We start from the raw sequence: 11,820 nt of genomic DNA, 5'->3' as shown, positions 1-11,820 counted from the left end.
TTCCATTATGGGAATTTGAAGGCTGTATATATGATGAGGCATTTACAAATGCCAGGAGCTAGTTAATAATTTTTCTTGACAATAATCTCACACTGTAGAAATAAGGAATTTAATATCTGCAGGCAGCTATTCAGCATTATGTCAACATTTAATGCATAAATACTGTTCCCATCTGTCCTTATTTCATAACACAGTATTTCTTTCTCTAACAAACTTTTAGAAAAGAAGGAGCTCTTTACTACTACAACCAAAATAATAAGCTAGGTGAAGAAACCTATTGTTTAGGGCTTGCTTTCTTTAATGTGGGAACAAATAACTGGTCTTTGTTGGCAGATATTTGAGCTGTTAGGGTCTGAATTTCCAACTACTAATGGTTTGGTTGTACTTCCAAACCTGTACAATTACTGAAGAATTTGCTTTGTTCGTGCACCTCCTTTGTGCAGCAGCAGGAGAACATGCAGGATTTTGCTTTGACAGATTCTGCTAAAGTTTTGGGGGTTTGCACCGTTCCCCAAGGTACTAAATACCCTTGGCTATTTGCACCTAAGGAGGAATGAACTAGTGAGTTAATGTAGATACAGTAATACTGTTTGGCTTTGGGGCTAATTTCTTACTAAATCACAGTTAGATTCAGCTCTTAAAGCGGAGCAGCTCAATAAAAATGTATCTACCACTGAGAAAAGCCATCCTCCTATAGCTGTTAGTAATTACTAAGAATTCAGAAGTGTAAAATTCCAGTCTGTGGAGTGAAGAGTAAACTACTTTGCAAGACTTTTTTCAAGACCACATCATGAGTCTGTAAGTTATGTAGCATAAATTGTGGTAATACTGGTTTTATTCTGGTCTGTCCTTCTGGAATTGAGTCATTGTAATAATTTTGAAAATTAGATACTAATAGTGTGGTATATTAATAAAAGCTTTTCTCTGTAAGATAAGGTGTGAATAAATTAAGATACTTTTTTTTCCTTTCCCAAAGACAAAACAGAAACTGTTCTCAACCTTGCATTTCTTGTGATCAGATTAGTGGTTTCGTTGCTGGCCCTGAAATATTGTTCTCTTGTTCTAGGGAACTGACTCTTTTTTGGAGTAAACTGCAGCAAAGGGTAGAGCCTTCTATTCAAGTGTATCTAGAGAGATGTCGTCAACTTTCTGTGTTAACTAAGACTGTTTATCACATTTTCTTCCTGATTAAAGTAATTAATTCAGAGGTAAGGATACTCCTGAAAGAATATTTTTGGCACTTTTAATGGAACTGTAATCAGGAAAATTTATGAAAGCTGCTTAGACATCCCGTCTCTTTGTGTAGCATCAGCTTTCGGGCAATCCTTATTGGTTTTAGGAAAGGCTGTAGCCTTCTGTAGGTAAACTGTAAGTTGATTCATTTTGAATCATTAAAACTTCTTTGTTCCTTTGGGGAAAAAAAAATTGGGGGATAAATAGAAGAGCTGGATGCCACAACTGAGATGACGGAAAATCTAAAGATGAGATTATAGCCTCTATTATTGTCCATGTCCTCTAAAAGAGGTATTTTCTGTTGGCAGGTCCTAACATCCCCTTCATTACTTTCCATATTTCAAATATTACAGAAAATGGAGAGGAAAAGCTTATGAGAAGAGAAAATGAAGGCTGTATATTAATATATAAGAAAATTACAGAAAGTTTACAAAAGAAAAAAAAAGAAAAAAAACCTTTTGAATTGCCACTTAAAAATGCAGTTTGTTTTGATAAATTAAGTACTTGCCTTTTGTGGACTTAGATCCAATGTCATATTAAAAACTCTGTTCATCTATCTCAGCTAACCTTGTCATCTAATTTTCCTAGTTTCCTCTCATTAGTAGTTGCACTATTTAATGTTTATAGCTAAATTGAGCTCTTCTGAAAGCTTTTAGTTAGGAGGTTTCGGTAGTTCGGTACATTAATTCTAAGAATAAAATTTCTTTTTTTCCTTTTGCAGTGTTCTAGTATGGCTAATCATGGGCTTCTAATCTTGAAGATTTTTTTTTTTCCCAAAGATCTGAATGAAATTGGAGTAGGGTGGGAGAGGGGGAAAAATAACTTCCACAGAGTCTTGCCATATTAAGAGCTCTGTCTGCTCCATGTCATACTGATTTTTCTCTAGTGAGCTGTGGATAATTTCATTCAGGGCAGAAATTGGAGATCACGTGGGTAGTAGGCTTGTGCATTCATAAATTCGCTGGACCTTATTCTCATGTGTACCACAGCCTCTCTGTGCATCCTTGGCAGCATAAAGGGACTGTAAAGTGGACATAAATGTAATTTATGTTGCCTGAGGGTATGGATGAGAAAATACCACGTGACCTTTGGAACACTTAAATGACGGAACATTAAACTACACTTACTACTTTCAGGTGGAATTAAGCCATATGTTCAGTTGAGGTCAGTTGGCTTTGAAGTGGCATAATCTTTAAAAATAAAAATAAACCTTTCTACCTTAAGTGATTTCCAAATTGTAGACCTTTTGAAGATCACGTGCTTCTCTTTCTTAAGCTGTAGCACTTTTTACCATTTGAATTCTACCCAGTGTTAAGTTAATGTTCCACAGAAGCTCGTCTCAAATAACTGTGACGTAACTGGCAGGCTTTATTTCATGGAAAAAGCTCAATACTGCTCTAATATAAACTGAACACCTCTAACGTACAGTCCTAAAGTCCTCAAACTAGACAGAACATACAATTAATTTGTGGTATAGTTTACATAAACTTTCATATTTTTTTAGTAGCATGAAGACAAATTATGCAACTTAAGGAATAGCATCTAAAGACAAACCACTATGTTTCTTAAAGTAAAAATTAGAATTATAAATTCCAGGTGTGTTTTTTCTGATACTTAGGGTTGAGTAATGATATCTTTTATTTACAACTATAGAAAGTGTTATGGTAGCTGACTTACTAAAATTAGTCTTGCTTTACAGATTGATGGTGCTGGACTTGCAACCTGCATTGAACTGTGTGTGAAAGCGTTGCGCTTGGAATCCAGTGAAAATACAGATGTCAAGATATCTATTTGCAAGACTATCTCCTGCTTGCTTCCAGATGATTTGGAGGTTAAACGTGCTTGTCAGCTGAGTGAATTTCTTCTCGAACCCACTGTGGATGCATATTATGCTGTTGAAATGCTATATAATCAGCCTGACCAGAAGTATGATGAAGAGAATCTTCCAATACCAAATTCTTTGCGCTGTGAGCTCTTACTTGTACTGAAAACTCAGTGGCCTTTTGATCCAGAATTCTGGGACTGGAAAACTCTGAAGCGTCAGTGTCTGGCACTTATGGGAGAGGAGGCATCCATCGTATCATCAATAGACGAACTGAACGATAGTGAAGTTTATGAGAAGGTTGAGGATTGCCAAGAAGAGACTAAAGAAACTTCTGTGAATGGGCTTGCTGGCACTTTTGATGAAGCTACAAGCCTTCTTAAGGGTATCAGAGATGAAAAGCAGAAAAAACGAGAAATTAAAAAACTCAGAGAGAGGGGGTTCATATCAGCTAGATTTAGGAACTGGCAAGCTTATATGCAGTATTGCGTGTTATGCGACAAAGAATTCCTAGGTCATAGAATAGTTAGGCATGCACAAAAACATTATAAAGACGGAATTTACAGTTGTCCTATTTGTGCCCAAAATTTTAATTCTAAAGAAAATTTTGTTCCCCATGTAACTTTGCATGTTAAAAAATCCAGCAAGGAGAGATTGGCTGCTATGAAACCACTGAGAAGACTGGGAAGACCTCCTAAAATAGCAACTGCCAACGAGAATCAGAAAACTGACTCCATATCCAAACAGGAGCAGCGACCCATTAAGAAGAACAGTCTCTATTCAACAGACTTCATTGTGTTTAATGATAACGATGGCTCAGATGATGAAAATGATGACAAAGATAAACCTTACATACCAGAGATAGTGCCAGTTCAAAAGCCACTCCCTGTTAATGAATTCACCTGCCCTGTAACATTTTGTAAAAAAGGCTTTAAATATTTTAAAAATCTAATAGCACACGCGAAGGGGCATAAAGATAATGAAGAAGCTAAACGTTTTCTTGAAATGCAAAGCAAAAAAGTGATTTGCCAGTACTGTAGACGACATTTCGTAAGTGTTACTCACCTGAATGATCATTTACAAATGCACTGTGGCAGCAAGCCTTATATCTGCATACAGATGAAATGTAAGGCTGGTTTTAACAGTTACGCTGAGCTGCTGACACACAGGAAAGAGCATCAAGTCTTCAGAGCAAAGTGTATGTTTCCTAAATGCGGCAGAGTGTTTTCCGAAGCCTATTTACTGTACGATCATGAAGCACAACACTATAATACCTATACCTGCAAAGTCACAGGCTGCGGAAAGGTATACCGTTCTCAGAACGAACTGGAAAAGCACGTTGAGGATCACAACAAGCAGCCTGAAAAAGTGCAACAGCCTGAAAGCCAGACTAATCAACCTGATCCTAGTCAGCCTTCTAAAGCTAGTGAAAATACCGATGGAGTTGCTGTTAAAGAGGAATTGTCATCTCCTCTGGCTGACAACCAAAGTAGTTTTACGGAAGGAGAAAACGTTGTCTGGAATCAAATCAAAGCAGAACCAGTAGGGAATGAAAGTGTAAGCGCATCAGCGAGTGTACCGCAGCAAAGTGATTCCTCGCCTAATGCTGGTTCGGAGCAGTCTCCTACAGGTTCAGTGAAGACAGAATTGGCAATTCCAGCAAGCAGCATTAAGGTGCCTGCTGTTAACCAGAAGATCCGAGAGAACTTTCTAAAAAGAGGTAAATTGGCTGCTGCTGCCAGTAAAGTAGATACCACTAAACCTGGAGCCCAGCAGTTGTGCTCATCGGTTGACTCTTGTCTTCCAGTTTTCCAAGAAAGAGAGGAAGAAGACTGTCTCAGTCAGACTCAGAATATTCAAAATATTTCTGTGACCTCAGACACACTAAAACCAGAAGCCCTTGAATCAAAAAGCTTAGAAAGACAAGTGAGCATTGTAAATCCATTCAGCATGCAGAATCAGGCAGGATATCGAAACAGTGTACCCATTTCCAAACTTGAAATTGAAGACAGTATTAAGGCTGCAGCTAATCTATATAACCTGCCTTTAAAAACTTTAGAAAGTATTACATTTATTCCTTCGCAGCCTAACATAAATAGCTCTTTAGTTCCAGCTGTGTCACCAGCAGCCCCAGTTCAGAAATTTAATTGTCAGGTTGAGGGATGTACTCGAACATACAACTCATCACAGAGCATTGGCAAACATATGAAGGCAGCACACCCTGACCAATATGCTGCTTTTAAAATGCAGCGTAAAAATAAGAAACCACGAAAATCCAGCAATCTGCAAAACGTGCCGAACGATGGGAAGATTGTATATCTTATGCCGTCACAAGTGGGCAATCCCAGTGGTGCTGCTTTTACTGCACAGAACAAACCTAATTTGAATCCCACCTGTTCCAGTCAAGTGCAACATGTCTCAAGTACGCTTTTCCCAACCCACCTAGAAAATTTGGCCAATCCTATGTTGCCTATAGTAGAAAGTGTCATAAATCCAAGCTTGTCTACTCGTATTAAAACTGAGCCTGAGAGTGTTTTATGTTCACAAATGGAGAATCTGTCTGGTGCAACCTTACCTTCCCAGTTGGACGATCTGGCAAAAACAGTTATGCCTCTGAATATTGACGGCGGTTCAGATCCTTTTCTTCCTTTGCCTGCAGAAAATGGTCCGATGTCTCTCTTTCCTTCGTCAGCAGAGAATCCTCCAAATTCAGTCTTCTCACAACTGGAAAATAATGCAAATAGCTTTTCATCACAACTAGAAGGAAACACTAGTTCTGCTTTTCCAAAAGAGGAAACTGTTGATCAGATATTTCCCTCACGACTGAGTAATGAAAACAACTTCAATGAAACTAGTTCTCAACTTCCAACTTCAGAAAAGGTGAAAAAAGATCGTGGCCGGGGCCCAAATGGGAAAGAAAGGAAACCAAAACATAACAAGCGGGCAAAGTGGCCAGCAATAATTAGGGATGGCAAATTTATCTGTAGCAGGTGTTTCAGAGTTTTCACTAATCCTAGATCACTTGGTGGTCACTTATCTAAGAGGTCTTACTGTAAACCTCTTGAAGGATCAGAAATTTCTCCAGAAGCTCTGCAGGCTAATGGACAGTCTTTGCTTGCCAGTATGATTCTTTCCTCAAATTCATTAAACTTGCAGCAACCCCAGGAGTCTGCCTTCAATCCAGAGACGTGTTTTAAAGATCCATCATTCCTCCAGTTACTTGCAGCTGAAAATCGTTCCACGGCCTTACTGCAGACTATGTTTCCACGGGCCAATGTGACTAACTTTAATACTGGTGGGAATGAGGAAGGAAGTCAAATTATAAAACAAGCCTTGGAAACTGCAGGCATCCCGAGTACCTTTGATAACACAGAAGTACTTCCACACGTAGTTACGACGAGTTGCGTCACTGGTACGACCCAGATAAATACAGCTGTTCTCCCCAACTCAACCGCGTCCCCTCTGCTGCAGACAGTCTGTAACCCCAGCACCCTGCTAACAGACCAAAACAGGACCCTCAATGCCAAAATTCCTCCAATAAATGAATGCAAGAGTGTGCCTGTTTTTGCAACAGAGGACTTAATGCTAAAGACTATTGAAAATGGCTTATGTCCTAGCTCATTTTCTAATACCGTTGCAGCAGCGCAAAACTTTGCAGGGAACAGTTCACGAGTTTCAGTTATAAGTAGTCCCAAGAATTCAGGATCAAGCAACTTGAATAAGAAGGGAAGCAGTGCTTCAAAGAGGAAGAGAAAAGCAACTACACCCTTGCTTGCATCCAATACAGCACAGAAAGTAGCAGTAAATAATACAACAACGATGGAACTTCTAACCAAAAGCACTGAAGGAAACGTGCAAATACAGGGAGAAAGCTTTCAGTCCAACTTGCTGGCAAATTGTGGCTCTCAAGCAGTGGTGGAAAATCTCACGCAGAAACTCAATAATGTTGACAATCAGTTATTCATGGCCAGTATCAAAGACAACTTCAAAACAAATCTCGAGGCTCATACAACATTACCCCCTTTAACAGTAAAAACTGAAAATGGGGATTCCCAAATGATGGCTGTAAATTCTTGTGCGCAAGCAAATTCAGAGGAACAGATTTCAGAAGACAATGTTATGCAGAACTTTGAAAAAACCCTGGAAATAATTAAAACTGCTATGAATTCACAGATACTTGAGGTGAAAACTGAAATTCAGGATACTGTCATTGCTTCAGGACAAAACTCACAAGTAAATAATGCACAGGCTTCTTCGGGAAATTCTGCGCATAGTGTAAAACTACCTACTCCCGCACAGTTTGTCATGCACGTTGGGAATGTCACCGCTGCAAAGAGTAGCTCTGCTCAGTCTGAGACATCTCAAAAGGATGATACTCAAATATTGGAAATTTTGGAGGGCTTGCAAAAACTGAAACTAGAAAATGATTCACCCATTCAGGTCTCTGAGACTGTTTCCCAGTGTCCTCCAGCAGTTACGCTAGCACCAGCAATTCCTGTTGTATCAACTGAAAATAAACCCCTCCTCCAGATATCTTCAGAGGCAAGTAACATTCAGTTTAGTGATAAAGTCAATAAGCCCTTTGTATGTCAGGATCCAGGCTGCAATTACAGCGCTATGACAAAAGACGCGTTATTTAAACACTATGGCAAGGTTCATCAGTACACTGCAGAAATGATACTAGAAATTAAGAAGCATCAACTCAAGTACGCCCCATTCAAATGTGTTGTAGCTACCTGTCCAAAAACATTCACAAGAAACTCTAATCTCCGAGCACACTGTCAGCTTGTACATCATTTTACGACAGAGGAGATGGTAAAATTAAAAATTAAAAGGCCTTATGGCAGAAGATCTCAAAATGAAACTGTAAACACAGCCCCACGACCTGTTGAAATAAAAACTTTGCAGACACTAATAATAGAAAACAAAACTCCAGCTCAATTGGTCAAAGAACCTCAGATAAAGGAGATTGTAGAGCCTGTAAAAGTCTTGGAAAAACTTTTACCAGAAGATAACATTCCTGAAAGACTGGAAAAACCTCCCCAAGTGGTTTCTGTTCCACCAGAGCAGCACAATGCAGCTTCTTTTGGTCATACACAGGCACAACCCAAAGTACGCAAGGTTAGGAGGTACAGGAAGGAAAAAGAGGAGAGAAAACGTAGGAAGCCTGTAACAAAATCTCTGGAGTTTCCCACTAGATACAGCCCTTACAGGCCGTACCGGTGCGTCCATCAGGGCTGCTTCGCGGCTTTTACGATACAACAAAACCTAATCCTTCACTACCAAGCTGTGCACAAAACAGACCTCCCAGCCTTCACTGCTGAGTTGGAGGAGGAGAATGACCCAGGCAAAGAGGAACGCGATGAGGTGGATACCAAACCTGCTGTCAGAGAGTTCAGGTGTGAGGTGAGTGACTGCTCTCGCATCTTCCAGGAAGTTACCAGCTTGATACAACATTATATGAAGCTTCATGACATGACCCCAGAGCAAATTGGAAACATGAAATCGGCTCCTGAGGCGGGAAGGTTTTCTTGTGATCAGTCTCAATGTAAGTCTTCGTTTACAGCGTATCTTAACTACATTGTGCATCTTGAGGCAGATCACGGTATTAAGATAAGGCCAAACAAAGTAGAAGATGACGGCGTATTCAAGTGCGACTGCGAAGGCTGTGACCGTATTTATGCTACTAGGTCTAACCTCTTGAGGCATATTTTTAACAAACATAATGACAAGCATAAAGATCATCTAATAAGACCCAGGAGACTGACACCAGGTCAGGAAAACATTTCAAGCAAAGCAAATCAGGAGAAACCGTTGAAGTCCAAACAGAGAGGACTGAAAAACAAATCGGGAAAAGAAGGTAACAGGTTGTCAGTGAAAACAAAACGAAAGAAAAACGTGAACTTGGAAAACAAAAACTCAAAAGGAATGCAAGTTCAAGAAAATAAGGCTTATTCACTGAAACGCGGCAAGCACGTGTATTCAATAAAGGCTAGAAACGATGCCTTATCGGAATGTACCAGCAGGTTCATAACTCAGTATCCATGTATGATAAAGGGATGTTCATCCGTAGTTACAAGTGAAAGTAACATAATAAGGCATTATAAATGTCACAAACTGTCCAAAGCATTTACTTCCCAACACAGAAATCTTCTTATTGTATCTAAAAAGCACTCTGTTTCACAAGTAAAGGAAGCCTCTTGTGAACAAGAGGAGACTGATAAAAAAAGTGATGTGAAAGAGCCTGAACCAAGTTTGATAGTGAGCAATAATGATTCAAGCACACCTCCATTACCACAAAAAGAAACTGAAAAAGGTGAGAAGGATGAAGTGGACGAACTGACAGAACTATTCATTACTAAATTGATTAACGAGGATTGTTCAAGTGCTGAAAATCAAGCAAAAATCTCTTCCAGTGTAAATAGCGACGTGCAGGAGACCAGCTCCTGCCCCTCAGAAAAGCAAAAATCAAACAACTTAAAAAGAGCAAACAAAGAAAAAAATGTATCTCAGAATAAGAGAAGGAGAGCAGAAAAAACTGAGGAAGTACTGCCTGTTGACGTGAGTAGCACGCACAGGGAGGAAGAGACGGCTGTTGCCATTCAAACGGCCGAAGAGCAACCTGCAGCTTTTGACTGGAGCTCGTTTAAGCCGATGGGTTTTGAAGTGTCATTCCTCAAGTTCCTTGAAGAGTCTGCTGTGAAGCAAAAGAAAAACACCGAAAGAGACTACCATAGCAGCGGAACCAAAAAAGGATCCCATTCGAACTCACGAAAGTCCAACGAGAAGACCTCCGTAGCAAGTAATAATGTCACTTGGTCATGTTCTGAAACTGAAACCCTTGTACCGTTTGCCAACCCATCACAGCTTCCGTGCGGTGATAATGTAAAGATAGTTTTAGACAAGACTTTTAAAGACTGCACTGAACGGGCGTTGAAGCAACTTCAGGAAATGAAACCTATCGTCAGTTTGAGAAAGCTCGAAGGACACTGGGAGGATAATCCAGAGGTTACAGCTGCAAAAGTAATTGTTATGAGTACCGAGGAAGGGGAGTCAAAATACTGAAAACCTAATGTGTTTAACCGTGACCTGTAATAAAATTTACTTTGAATAGGAAGCCATCAAGCATGCTAGTAACTGTGGAGCTCTTTTATTTTGAAGTGATTTAATCTAGCAAAAAACATGACATGAGTCATGTAAATTTCTTATTTGTTTTTATCCCTATGGGACTTGAAGAACAGAGTAATTGCTTCAGTTTTGTAAATACTTGATCAAAACCTCAACTTTCTATCAGATTGTCCTTTCCATGAACTAAATCTTTGTGAGTTGTCTGTGATTGGTATCTTTCACCAGGTCACTGCTCATGTATAACAGTACTCTTTATTTGTAGATACGTTTGTTTTTTTTTTTTTTGTATATATTTATTATTGTAAATCATTTGCTGCCACCAGCAGTCTGTAAGTCTAAACTATTAAATGACACATTTATATTCGGAATTTTAATTTGTAACTAAGTGAGCAAGTTTTTAAAACTGTCCTTTAATCATTTTAAATTAAGAACTTTTGAACTAAAACTAGCTAAGTCTGCCATATCCAGTTTATTTTGCATAAAGCATTTATTTACAGGAGAGGAGCTGGATAAGATCACATTTCATAGGTTAAATGTACTGACACACTCTCATTTTTGTAAATTTTAACATCCAGTATCTATGGATGATATTCATATGTAGTTAACTCATAAATACAATAGTTTTCTTATAGCCACATTTTTTCATTGCTTTTAATTGGATACAAAGCATTTATGATTCCATAATAAAAATGGAAATGTGAATAAAAATAGTTTGCTACATTGGAGATTTAAAACAATATTTGGTATTAAAGAATCCGTTGTGAATGTGATAGAAAATTAGTAGTGTGGAGCAGTGTATATATTTGAGGTGGTGATTTGTGAAGTAGCCCAGTATTGCCTTAAATAAAATCACATTTCATTTCTTGTTTTATACATGTGATCTTATAAAGGTTATTTTTGTTTCTGTAACTTAGATTGGTGTATAGTTTAATTTTTGTTAAAAAAAAACAAAAAAACCTTCAGAAACCATTTTTGTAAATAGTGGGTTTATAAAACAGATGGTTTATTTTGATAATACCAATTTGGTATCTATCTATAAAATACGTGAGTCCTTATGCCATACCATTAAAAAACTGAATAAACAAGGCACTTTCTGAAAGGGAAGTGAGATTGTGATCTTACAGATAAACTCGGTGGTTGTGCTCTATCAATGGCATAGGCTCCCTCCGCGCTCTTCTGCCTCTTGCTGACTGTACCTGGCAGCACTCTCGCCACCTCTCTCTTTTCCACACCGGAATGAGCCTCGGAAGTGGTGCCGCTGGTAGTGCCCGGGATTGGAGCGATTTCTCTGTATGCTGCTAACCGAAACGACAGGTATCCAGTTTGTTGAGTTAACCAAAAGCGTGAATGCATTGGTGGGAGCTGTTGGTACCCAGGAATCTTCAGTGTCGGTTTTCATGCGTGATTGTGCTTAACTCGGATGGGACAAGCCAGCTGGATTGCGTGGTACCAAAAATTTGTCTTGGATTATTCTCATTACTGGATGTGACCTACCTTCAGTAATACAAAATAGTCTTTGTCTTGGGAGAGATTGGCTTGATTTTTTTTTTTCCTATAAACTTGTCTTGCCATGTAAAGCTTTGCATTAAATGCTACACTTGATTGCTCTTAAGTTATTCACCTGGAATCTTTGACAG

At 38.9% G+C, this 11,820-nt stretch overlaps 1 protein-coding gene across 1 annotated transcript; it reads left to right on the top strand.

Moving 5' to 3' along the window:
- Window positions 1–1,019: 1,019 nt before the first annotated feature.
- Window positions 1,020–11,304, top strand: LOC129200364 (zinc finger protein 292-like; the record flags this gene model as incomplete). Its single annotated transcript, XM_054811701.1, has 2 exons — window positions 1,020–1,208; window positions 2,933–11,304. Coding segments are annotated over 2 exons (7,377 nt in total), but the record flags the coding sequence as incomplete, so codon positions are not given.
- Between the last annotated feature and the right edge of the window lie 516 nt (window positions 11,305–11,820).

The sequence above is a fragment of the Grus americana genome, unplaced genomic scaffold (assembly GCF_028858705.1).
Source record: "Grus americana isolate bGruAme1 unplaced genomic scaffold, bGruAme1.mat H_78, whole genome shotgun sequence".
Classification (NCBI taxonomy): domain Eukaryota; kingdom Metazoa; phylum Chordata; class Aves; order Gruiformes; family Gruidae; genus Grus; species Grus americana.
This window is presented reverse-complemented; position numbering and strand designations above follow the sequence as displayed.